The sequence below is a fragment of the Fukomys damarensis genome, unplaced genomic scaffold (genome assembly GCF_012274545.1).
Source record: "Fukomys damarensis isolate Sample0158 unplaced genomic scaffold, DMR_v1.0_HiC HiC_scaffold_4, whole genome shotgun sequence".
In the NCBI taxonomy this organism is placed as follows: Eukaryota; Metazoa; Chordata; class Mammalia; order Rodentia; family Bathyergidae; genus Fukomys; species Fukomys damarensis.
In genome coordinates this window covers 16,025,698-16,038,798 of record NW_022900916.1, presented here as the reverse complement: position 1 = coordinate 16,038,798, position 13,101 = coordinate 16,025,698, and the positions used below count along the sequence as shown (strand labels likewise).

Here is a 13,101-nt window from a genome sequence, read left to right as displayed (position 1 = left end):
TGCTCCTATACAGATGTAATTGGTCTTAAAATGTATGGTAATCAGTAGTATGGCTTTGCTCATATGCTCATCAATACTATCATCTACAACACAGGGAGGGCTGGGGATGTGGCTCCGTGGCATCACGCCTGCCTTGAAAACCCAAGGTCCTGAGTTCAATCGCCAGTACCGCTAAATAAATAAATAAAACAGGGAAAATTTTCAAGTGCAGTAGCCTTCAAGAAAACAAAAACAGATTGAGTTTCTGGCACCACATATTTCATAATTAATTATCCTCATTATCCAAATATTAATAAACAATGAGCAAGAGTTGTGAAGTCCACACAAATATAAAGGCAATATCTGCTTCCAAGGAACTTGGAGGAGCATGGATTAAATGGAATTTTTATTCGATAGACTACCTTGGAGGTATAGGACCAAAAATTTTGCCCTTTGTCTAAGTTAGCCTTATATATATACAACTTTAAGGATAATTTAAGATTTGAATTATTCAACTCTGGTTTTTACTTATAAGATGCCCAGGTAGGCTCATCTTAAATATCCAACCAACTTGCCAAAAAGAATGACTGAATAAATTCTTTTAAAGTTGTCAGACTGCAAGCTGGGAGTGGTGGCGCACGCCTGTAATCCCAGCACTAGGGAGGCTGAGGCAGGAGGATTGTTGTGAGTTTGAGACCTGCCTGGGCTACATAGTGAGTTCCAGATCGGTCTCAACTATAAAGTGAGACCCTGTCTCAAAAAACCAAAAAAAAAAAAAATTGTCAGACCACAATTCTGACACAGAGAGAGATGCTTTGGAGGTTAATCTAGACTATACACTAATACTGAAGAGTTTAAAACATGAACTCTATCATGACAAGGCTTCTAACAAATGGCAGCATTCTGCCCCTGCTCGGTAGAGTCCGAGGACTGACATAGAATAGAAGAAATAAACTCGGTAGAAGGAAGACAAGAAAATTTGTAATTTTAAGAAAACTGCAGCTTCAAAACACAGAAAGGCTGGGGATTTAGCTCAGTGATACTGTGCCTCCTTCTCAAGTGGAAAGTCCTGGTTTGATCCCCAATACTAGGGAAAAAAAAAGGAACCCAAGAAGTACTCAAAATTACAACGTTGTTCTCCCAGGAAAATCACTTTAAAAATTTCTAAGGGTCTTATGAAACCCTAAGCCTGCATTTAGGCCGTGAATTTCCACTCCCACAGACCTCCATTCTCCAGGAAGCAACACTCTTAGAAGGGCAGCGTAGTGCTAAACTGCAATCGGTCTGCATCCTAACCTGGCTCACCCAGTAGGTGGCCTGACAAGCAGACTGAATACACTTCCGAGATCACTCATCTTAGGAAACACCCCCACGACCACATAAAAACCTCAACTCCAGAACCCTCTTTACGCCTCTCACTGATGCGTCTTGCAAATTCCTTTTCTTTGTCAGAAATCAGTGATCCTACTACACCCATCCCACGAGTGGGGTAAACTGAGGTCCCATGTCTTTGGGGGACCCGCTCTGACACTATCTAGCGATAGGGTCATGGGAGACAGCTGGCTGCAGAAGCGGGAGGGACCTGTGATTTGCAATTTCCCAGGCATCCCAGATGACGCTCAGGACCGGGATGAAGAACGCCTCCCAGGCTCCCGGGAGATGAGGACTTAAAGGAGACCAGATTCCCGAGGGTCCCTCTATTCTGACTTCTCACAGCAGCCCAGGCTACAATCTCCCAGACACAGTGCGCTTTAATTTTTTCTCTTTTTCTCTTTTCCTTTTTGTTTTTCTTTTTTTTTGGGGGGGGGCCAATGTTCACTCTGCTTAATCACTTCTTCCCTTTCCTTCTTCGCCCTTCATTTTTCAAATAAATTTTTGGCTCCGTTTTCGGTTCATCTCATCCAATTCTTTGTTTGAGGCTAGAAGGACCTGCAATACTTTTAATTGGTGAGCCATTTTTTAAAGGCCACCCGACAACAACCTCGCTATCTGTCCTCACTCTATTACTCTATTTTTCTACTGCACTTTTAGCTTCTCAGCCTGACAAAATAAGCAGAGACTTTCCACTTGATTGGGAACTAATCCAGTGCTCAATAAGCACTAATTCAGATACGACCTGATACTCTAACTTTCCTTCTATTTTGTTTTCATGGACACTCTGAAACATGACTTCACACATAACTCTTCAGGGAAACATACAAGTGTTTTCATAACAGCAAGAAACCTAATGACTCAGCAGCACGACATCTGCTCACCACCTCCCTGTGGTCTTTTGGTGCCAGTACCTGTCATCACCATCTACATTGATTATACCCTTAGCAAGTTCATTTTATTTTTTAAAGTCTTTCCAGATTAGGAAAATTAGTTTTTTGTTACAGTTATAATCAACTGGCCCCATCTTTATTCTCTTCTAAAAACTGAAAATCTATGAGATAAATTTCTTTTTCCTTAGGGGATTTTTCAGCTTCCCGGCTAATGTTTAAAGAATAAAGTTTTGGGGGCCGGGGATTTAGCTCAGACACACCCAGCCTGCCCTGCAAGCACAAGGTCCTGAGTTTGATCCTGGTACCAACAAAATAACAACAACAAAAGAATAAAGTTTGGGACCTTAGGGCTAATGAGATATTTAACTTTCCCTTACATTCATTGATGGGTTTAAATATAAAAAGAAAGACTTCAAGAGGGTTTTACATAATTCATGTGCAAAATTTCATGGTAAATATGTGTAGAGCAAAGAAAAGAAGCACAGAGTGAAATATGACTTTAAAGGCTTTAGTTCAATACCCTGAACAGGATTATTTTCAGTTTGTGGAAGGGCTAAAGGTACAGTTCAGAGGTGGTCTCACATCCTCTTTACCCACACAGTCTTATTAGTGTCTGTTGTTTCTGAGTCCTAGCCCATTCGTGCTGGTTTCACTTTATGAAGTGTTTGAGTTTGAAGGGTAAATTTATAGAAACCCCAAAGGTAAACCATACTAAGATCATGTGAAAATAATAATATGATCAATACACAGCTTAAATGCCTCAAATTAAAGATAAATTTTTCAAAAATCTCTTTGAAAATTGTTTTTAATACATTGATCATTTTTCAGTATTTTCAGTACTCAATATACGCAAGATGTTAATGTGCTAGAAAGACATACTGAAACATTCACCACTGAATACACAGTGGGGACAACTGGATCACTTACTTGGTTGAAAAGAACTTGAGGCTAGGTATGAGGGCTCACGCCTGTAATCTCAGCACTCCAGATGCTGAAACAGGAGAATCCCAGTGAGTTCCAGACCACCCTGAGCTATGTACTGAGTTCAAGGTGATCCTGAAAAATCCTTGATTTCAAGCCATTACTAATACATGTGGATTTTCAAGGTTTTTCTTTTTTTAATGCTATTAAAAGATCCTCATTACTAATCACTTGAAAGTCCAAATTTTTAAAAAATTTGGAAAGATGTTTGGAGTTTTAGACTTTTCTAGCAAAATCATCAGTTATCTAAAGTCTCAGAAAAAAAATAAAATTTCACTGCCTTAAACAAGGACGCTGTGTGTGAGTGTATGTAGTGGGTATAAGTACACACTGTGGACCACTTGTGAAGCCTCCGGGGACTCCCTTTAAAGAAACATATCTTTCGGAAATTAAATGTTTGTAAATGGGGAGGGGAGGAGGGGGTGAAGGGAGGGCAGGGGTAAGGGGAAAATGAGAACCAAGACCTGTCATGTAGAGGTACAAGATCCCAACAATGAATGTAACTGTACTGTATACCTAACATGTACCAATAAACTCAATTTAAAAAAAGAAAGAAAAATATCTTTAAATGCACAAAAGAAAATAGAAAGTATGAACAGTAGAAACCAACTATACTGGAATACAAGTATCAAAACACATTTTTAAGAAACTTAATAAAGTAATATATGAGTTAACTTGTCAAATAATATTATTGAGTAGCAGATTTAATAATCATGATAAATAGGGCTGGGGCTATAGCTCAGTGGCACTGTGCCTGCCTGGCAAGTGCAAGAACCTAAGTTTAATCCCCAGTTCCACCAAAAAAATAAATAAATGAATAATAGTAGTGATAAATTACCAAGTATCAATGAGCCTAAATATTTTGAGTTTATCTACAGTAACTAGATTGTGATTCAAAAAAAAAAAAAAACACTAAATTGTGATCTGAAAAGTCTGGTGGAGTTTTTTTATTATTATTATTACATTTGAAATTGGAGGACATGCCATATTATACTTTTAAAATGTATGAAAATAAAGTTGTCATTTTTCCCACTTGGGACTTCTTTGAATTCTAGCCTTAGACTTAAAGCGCTAAGAAAACCTAGAAGTCCAATTAGTTGACCCTAGGTTAATTCATCAAATAACCTCATACCTCTGTAATCAGGCTACCAAACATTTACAACAGCGAAAAGGCCAGAGTGCTTCTTTCTCTTACCTAAAGAAGTCACTCCCTGAAAATGTGTTTGAGTTCACTGTGTGAGCAAGAACTGCCAAACATAATGCAACCCTGAATGACTAAATGAAAACATGGTAGATGCTTGGTAAGATTTTTTAAAGCCCAAAACAAGAAGTCCCTGCTACATAGGACACTGAAGTACTAGGTCCCTTCACTACTATCTCTAATATTTTTAAAGTTCTGCTTTTACACGTTTTTCCTATTCCCCTTTGTTAAATTTTTTATCAGTCCCTGTTTACAGTACATAATGATTACATTCAGCATGGGAGATTGGCACAGGTACATCTTCATTCTTCTTACTTCCCCTGCCCCTCTCTCCATCTCTTGATCCTCTTATAAAATTTTAATTTAAAAATATAGTATAATGTATTGATTGACGTTTCCATCTTATTTTTCACAGCTCTGAATAAGATCCATAAGCAAGGTCCCCAGAGATGGGCACACACAGCTCAGCCCCTCCACCCAAGTGGCCTCACTTCAAGAAACAGGCTTCAAGAGTTATTACAGTGTATTGTTATAACTGTTCTCTTTTATTATCATTAATCTCTTACCTTAGTAATTTGCAAATTGAACTTTATCGTAGATGTGTATATGTCAGAAAAAACATGAAATATAAAGGGTTGTTTCCGTTCATGGTTTCAGACTCCTAGTACGGATGTTGGAAAGCATCCTCTATGGATAAAGGGAGCTGCCCTATGGCTGCTAAAACAAGCAGTTACCATCCATTAGAGAGGCTGAGACAGGAGGATTACAAATTCGAGGTCAACCTGGACAATTTAGGGAGATGCTGTCTCAAAATAAAAATAAAAAAAAAAAGGCCTGGAGACGTAGCTCAGCACTCCCTGGATTTAATCTCTAGTACCACAAAAAAAAATAAAGGAGGGAGGGAAGAAAGTGGAGGTGGGAGAGGAGGAGAAAGAAATGCGTCTTGCTTCCAAACATGCAAGTTAGAAAACATAAATGGTTAGTTACATTTAAGGGACCCCAAAAGAATATTAATTTGTTTTGAAGAATTTTCAAAGTCTCATTTTTTTAAATTTATTTTTGTTTGTTTGATTGTTTTGAGACAGGGTCTCACTATATAGTGAGACTGACCTGGAACTCACTATGTAGCCCAGGCTGGTCTCAACTCACAGCGATCCTCCTGCCTCAACCTCCCGAGTGCTGGGATTACAGGCTTGCGCCACCACACCCAGCCTCAATGCAATTTTCTTAAAAGGAAAAGACTGGTCACAACGCATTGCCCAAGATTGGTAAATGATATAGGTCTATAGAACTAAAGAAAGGTAATTTTCACATTACTTTAAGAACTATAGAAAAGTATAAGTGCCTTGTCTATAAGATAAGCTTCTTGGCTTGATTGAATTATTTAAAATATTTGTGCATTTAATATCTTGGTGTTAGATTTTATTTCATGCCTTTGATGAAACAGCTGTTAATGTTTAAACTGAAGAAAACCAAATGAGTGAAATATTATCTTGCTTCCAAAATATATCTCATAGCTGATCAAAAGTGTTACCCATGAGTTTGTCCTCATAGCCCCCAGAAGCCAGTCAGGGTTTCCTTCCATAGTCAGATGGTGAGAGAAACAGGCATGGCTTTCCAATTCCTCAGAACTGTGACTTAGACAATCCTGATGTTGCCCCTCATGTAATCTAGCATAGGCTCAGTACTAGAAAAATGTGCGCTCTCTCTCTCTCTCTCTCTCTCTCACTCTCTCGGACACACACACACACACACACACCACACTTGTGTATGGGCACAGCTTGGAGTTTCACAAACATTACAAGTCTCAGTACCTGAATAAGCTCTGAAGGTTCACTTCCTTCTTCCACCACAGTGAGCTGAGATCTTCCTTTCCTCTCGTTGTCTCGAATGCCAATGGCAACCTGGCTTGCTTTCAGACGCTCATATTTGTTGCATGAGGAACCGCACCACTGGTAAATTTCCTAAAAGAAAGAGACAGATCTTTTGATCTCAAGAATATGTGGAGGTAGCCAGGCATGGTGGTGCATGCCTATAATCCCAGCACTCAGGAGACTGAGGCAGGAGGATCGCTGTGAGTTTGAGACCAGCCTGGGCTACACAGTGAGTTCCAGGTCAGTCTCAACTACACAGTGAGACCCTGTCTCAAAAAAAAAAAACAAAAAACAAACAAACAAACAAAAAGAATATGTGCAGGACATTCCATCTTAGTGTTTTGATCACTGAGATTAATTAGGAAAAAAACAAAACAAGTATGAAGAAGAAAATCAAAATTAACTACTGTTGAGGTGTATGTGATTGTATATATTTAAATTACATTTCTTTCTGTATCCTGTTATTTGTTAGCATTATAAATAAAATATTTTAACGGAAAATATAAAAGACATATCTCATCTTCTCTGTGTATAGTCTACCAATTAAAATTTATGAAAGCAAATATATGGGTTTTTAAACTTAAAATAACAAATCTACCATATTTCAGAAAATGAGTCAAAAATCTGTTAAGGCAATACACTCTTTTTGTTTTTTCCTTTGGTAATTTGGGACCTTCCACTTGCGAGGCAGGCATCAAAACCACTGAGCTAAATCCCCAGCCCAATATACTCTTAATGGTCATACAAATTAATTTGAGATGTTTGGAAAGCTATTTATCTATCATCCTTTTGTTTATTAATACATTCACCATTCATTCATTCAAACGACAAATGTAGTATATTCCATCATGTATAACAGGGTGTTTTGAAGTGTATACACATTATGAAATGCCAAATCCACATACTATACATAAAGCAATTTAGCAATTGTTTTTTCTTTCTTTTTTTTTTTTTTTTTTTTGTGTGTGTGTGGTACTGGGGTTCAAACTCAGGACCTTACGCTTGCCAGGCAGGCATGGTGCCACTGAGCAGCACTCCCAGCCCCAATTTAACAATTCTTATCAAGAACATAAAGGGTTAGAACATTTGACCCAGTGATAGCACTATCTAAAATTGGGGGGTTTTGTATGCTTGTTTGTTTGTTTGTTTGAGACAGGGTCTTACTATGTAGTTGAGACTGACCTAGAACTCACTATGTAGCCAGTATGGTCTTGAACTCATAGCAATCCTCCCGCCTCAGCCTCCCAAGTGCTGGGATTATAGGCGTGCACCACCGCTCCCAGCCTAAAATTAATTTTAATAAATTATTCATAAAGAGAAGAAAAAAAACAGTACAAAGTTTTCCACTGCCACATGATTATGTTAGTAAAGCATTATAAAGACATTAAAAATTCATACAAATGTTATCTAAATTTATAATACTTAGGAAAAGTTTGAGAGTTAACTATTAAAATTATATTTTAACATAGAAACATAAATAGAAGCAGAACAGTTTGATATGTTTTAAAGATTATATTAACTGCTATTTAGATTGAAATATTATACATTTTAGATTTGAGTCCAGTGTTAAGGAGTTGCACAGATATTAATATAAAATAAGAATAAATCATCATTTTTCCCATAAAATATGATTTAACAAAAGAAAGAAAATGTTTAATGGTACCCAGCCTCGTGAGGATGTACGAGTGAGCATTATCACACACTATTATTTGAGTGGGATAAATCTGCATAAGGTTTTTTGGAGGGCAGTCTGGTATCAGATCAAGCAATTAAATGTGTTTTAAGTATATGGAATTGCTACAAATTCATACTACAGAAAGATTCAAATATGGTCTACACAACACAGCAACTACAGAAAAGCCATCAGCAGAGGAATAGCTGTGTAGCGGTCAGTACATGAATATTTCCAAACTTCTTGTCAGGAAGAAAAATGAAGGGAAAAAGTTCAGTCCTGATGTAGAAAATTACTTGAATTATATCACTAAGGATAAGACAGAGCCCTAGAATAACATAATAAATAATAACATTTATAACATAAATAACATTTAAATAGAAATAAAACACCCCACTGTTTGCCAAAAATGGTCAACGTGAACAAACAGAGGGGGCATGAATATTCAGAGAGGCCCTCTGACACGTCACGTTCCTTTATTAGGTGCCTAGCATGAGGTAGATAAGAAAGCTGACGACTTTGCTGAGGATGGGGCTGCACCGCTCTTGGTTTTCGCCTTCTCCACGTCTCTCAGGTCAGGCACAGAGAGCTGGTTAGCAAAGTGCTTAAGTGTGAGAGTGACCGATGGGGCAGCCACTTCCTAGGTGTGTGACAGTGTGTTTGCAATTCTTAAAAAGAACATCCGGAGCGCCATCATATCACACAGCGCTAGTAACTAATAATACATTATCACTTGTAAAATCAAAGAGCACCCATGCGTTCCGAAAGAGGGACTCTTGTCTTTCCCTGACTACTTTCTCAATACAGACTCCTTTCTTCATTCACAAATAGTTCACTGAGTGCCTGAAATGGGTCAGGTCCTCTATGGGTGTTGGGGACACAGCTTGGAACAACGTAGGCTTGTGACGGGCCCTCTGACCCCTTGCTTGACCGTGTTCCTGATTGACCTAATGCATCATCCTCTTTAAAAATAAAATAGACCTTTCAGAAATTCAAATTTTTATAATAAAAAATAAGAAGATTGAGCCTTTGATCTCTTTAATTTTAGAATGTGATTTCATTATTCAGTACAGTCAGTGTGTGCTTCTTTCCTGTTTCTAGCAGAATGGTACGCTTCCGTGATTTCCTCTGACCTCTCTTCTACATCTGGACATTGGAATACGAGACTCACATGTGAAGGCCATTTAAATACCACGCCAAAGTTAGCAGCACCAAGGGTGAAAGCAAATGGTTTCCCGCGATTATTCAACTCTTAGTCACTAAGCATTAAAATCAGTGGAGTAGGAAGGTAATTTTTTAAAATACAGAAACATGAGCCCTATCCTTAGGGACTCTCCGGTGTGCTCTGGGAAAATGTTTACCGAATGCGCCCCGGGGACTGTAGCATGTGACCAGAGCTAGACACATCGCTGAACATCCTGGCCACAAAAACACCCTGGCGCACACAGCAAGGATTCTGGAACCTGTAATCATCCCAGGGAACCCAACAGGCCACTCTAAGGCCCAGGTCTCAGCTCATATTTTTTCTATTTGATGATGATATTTTTGCAAATAATTCTTTCCTCAGCGGTCTGAGAAAGCAAAGGTCTAATAGTTGTATTTTGTATTTCAGTGAGGTTCAAAGTTACTGTCTCTGCTTCTCACACTCATTCACAACTACACAGCTGACTTTCCCCATACTTTATAGTCGGCTAACAGATACTCACGTTCTCTTTAACTTAATCGTATAAGTGGCCTCCCGCGTACTTCAAAGAGATGATATAATGTCACACCGAACTTCATTAGCATCTGTAAAGCGTATAGAAACTTGGCAAAGTGTGTTTAAGATGTTCAGTATATAATGATAATTTCACAAATCCAATTATTTGATCTCAAATGTATGATAGTCTACCGATTCCAGAATATTCTCTGTGACATTACTTCAAGTTAGTTTTTGTGTCCATTTCAGTTGTAGAAAATGTTCCTCCTCGCTGCTTGTGACCACAGTTTCTACCTTTTTTTTTTTTTTTTTTTTTAACACAGGGATCAAACTGAGGACTCTGCACTTGCCAGGCAGGTGTGGCACCACTGAGCTACATCCCCAGCCCTCTACCTTTAAAACTAAAAAATTTGTAGAAAGTACTCATTAAAATAGCAAAAGTTTTAAAAGTAAAGTTTTCCTATAACTTGAAGATGACTAAATCAATAAAGTGTTACAAAAAGTTACGTGGCATGAAAATGAGTTATTTTTGCTATGCTTACTATTTTATCTTACTTTGTGCTACCATTTATTTATAAGTGATTTCTTTTTTCTTACTAGGCTTACTTTGCAATGGTTAATTGAGTCACGAAATGCAATAAAATAATGACTTTAACTGTAAATTGGCAAAAATCAGAATTAAGAGGCGCATTAATTAATCACTGTCTTCATTTAATTAATGTTCTCTGCAAATAGAGCTCATTAATAGTGGTAGCAGCACATTAAAACTTGCTTTAAAAGCTCTAAACAGAATTTTAGCGATTCATTAAATGTTCTCTGCATAGAGCTCATTAATAGTGGTAGCAGCACATTAAAACTTGCTTTAAAAGCTCTAAACAGAATTTTAGCGATTCATTAAATTTGGGCAATTTATATCCTACCATGTGTAGCTGATGTGTTTTAACAAAGCTCTACTGTGCTAAAGTGAGTGTGTGTAGCGCTATTAATAAACCACTGCCCAACACTTACTCTAGTCAGAGGCTGGTGGTTAAAGCGACTCACCATTCAGTGCACAGGAAAACTTTTTATTCAATTGGCACTGTGCTTGAAAAAACTCTTATAATTCAGCTTATCCTGTTTTTTAGAGGGAGTAGGCTTTTAAAAAGAAATCCCACACACAAAAGTTTTAAAAGTCTGAATTGATGTGATGGGTTAATATGCATGCCTACAACAAAAAGTTTTCATTATGATCTAAATTATTTTATTTATGATACTTTCGTGGGATTTGGGTGAAAACCCTTTCATCAAAGCAAGTGTCCTAGACACTCAAAATTGTAAAACAAACATGATTTCAGAGGCAGCTATTTTACCTTCTAAAGTCCTAAGACATTTAACAACTCAACGCTAGGGTCAGGTATCTTTGAGGAAGGGGGATAACAACTCCATGGAAATCTGGAATTAGCCGTTTCATTTGGACTGAAACCTGCTTAAATTTTGGCAGGAAGTCGTTGAACATGTTGCCCATGCATACCCTCTAGTAGAAGTCTCTGGAACTATAATTAACTCTGACTATATACACTATTAAGAGAAAATGAAATGGCTCAGCATAATTGAAAAAGGAAGAAATGCGAACATAAAGACAACCTGCTACTGGCAAATTAGTCTGGTTCACCAGAAACTAGAAAGAAAGGCAAGCAAGGGACAGTTACAGAAACAACCACATTTGAGAAAGGGTGACCTGTTCGTGGTCTTCAATACCAGAGGTTTCTATAATTTCCTTTAAACTATGTGGTCAAAGTTAGTAAGTAAAACATCAAAGTGCTGTCAAACATAATTTAGGGACAGGAAATAAAAGCAAAGATAAAACAATGCTCAGTGATGGCATTGAAGGGAAGCAAGATTTCAGAAGCTGAATTTAAAACAGCACAAGTGAGGCTGACTCACAGCATGTGCAAAGAACACACACATGGCTGTGCTACCTTTCTGTCCTTTACAGTTAATTATTGTAAATGCATCTAAAATGTTATAAAAGGAGAATGAGCCCAGACTTCTTCCTCTTCCTCATTCATGCTGACTTTGTCTTTATTGTGTTTAATTTTTCCTTAGATTTAGCTAACCAGATACACAAAGATACATATTCAGATGCTCCTTCTGCCTGGAGTTTCTCTAAGCTTAAAAAATAATGATTTGGGGCAAACTCCAGAAATCTACTTTTTTCACTTTAAAAGTTTAAATTATGACTTCTTTAGGTTTTGGATAAGCAAATGTTTATTGAAAACCTGTTTTGTTTGTTTTTTGTGGTTCTTGTTTGTTTTGTTGTTATTATTGTGGTGGTGGTTTGTGGGTTGTTTGTTTTGTACCGGGGATCAAACTAGGGACCTTGCAAGGCAGGCGGCGGAACCCCTGAGCTAAATCCCTGGCCTGGAAACATGTTTTGTTTCCTCAAAGCTAGCCAGACTCAACATCCTTCCCCGACATGCAGATGCTTTTTAACAAATCCCGCTTGATGAAGTGTGGGAGATGAATGGAGTGACGGGCAGGAAGGCTTGGTGACCGGAAGGGAAGTAACCACCGGAACTACAGCACAGCAGTGATGATACAGAGATCAACCAAGGGATACTTAGAGAGATCTAGTGGGCCAGGGATTTAGCTCAGGGGTGCTGCAGCCTGCCTCACAAGTGCAAGGTCCCGAGTTGGATCCCCGGTACCAAAACGATGACCTGGACGGTTTTAGCTCAGCTGCTGGCAATGGTGCCACTCATTGGTACCCTGTGCACCACTTTGGCAGGGTTCTTCTCATAGCACCAGCGAGAGTAGGTGAAACCGTATCCGCTCTCCTAAGGCGTTTGGCAAATCAAACAGGGTTTCTAGGCAGACTTGACCAGAGGCCATTTCTGCCAGCCATAAACGTTGTGATTCAACTTCTCAAGTAACTTACTGATGCTTCCTGCATATGACCCTGAATTGTGCGGCCCTGACAGACATTTCGTATACTGAAGTAGTTCTCAACGTTCACTGTACAGTAGAGGCAGGACTTAAAAATTACCCATGCCAAAGAGCCATTCCAAAAATCGCAATCTGTGGGATCAAGTCAGAAGAGTCAGCATTTGTGAAACTTCTTCCAAATGGTTCTGACATGAAGCCCTGACAGATTGAAAATGCAAATCCTAACATCTTACCTGTTGGTGCCTCCTTGGTGCCTGTGTCCCCTGCCCATCACACCACATGTATCTCTCCTCCCGGACTCTGGCCTTCTGCTTTATCATACTCCTGCTCCTATGCCTGTCTGTAATCCCCAGAGGCCAAGGGGTGCCTGGCACCCTTACACTCCTTTCGCCCACTGCACATCAGGCACCCACAAAATGACATTTGTCTCTGTTTTTATTACAGGGTACCATGCACAGTCAAGATTAGATTTATCTCTACCTTGTCTTTTCTTGTTATCTCAAATT

The 13,101-nt window shown here is 38.6% G+C and overlaps 1 protein-coding gene across 4 annotated transcripts in view; it reads right to left on the bottom strand.

Annotated features, from left to right (window-relative positions):
• Scin (scinderin) overlaps nucleotides 1–13,101 on the bottom strand; it is an 819,415-nt gene that overhangs the window by 758,561 nt on the left and 47,753 nt on the right. For all 4 annotated transcript variants that reach the window (XR_004514640.1, XM_033756972.1, XM_010643372.2 and 1 more), the window contains one exon: nucleotides 6,240–6,389. Coding sequence is in view for 2 of the 4 variants with exons in the window: in XM_033756972.1 (XP_033612863.1) it covers nucleotides 6,240–6,389 (150 nt within the window). In the remaining 2 variants the exon portion in view is untranslated. The remainder of the gene's footprint in view (nucleotides 1–6,239; nucleotides 6,390–13,101) is intronic.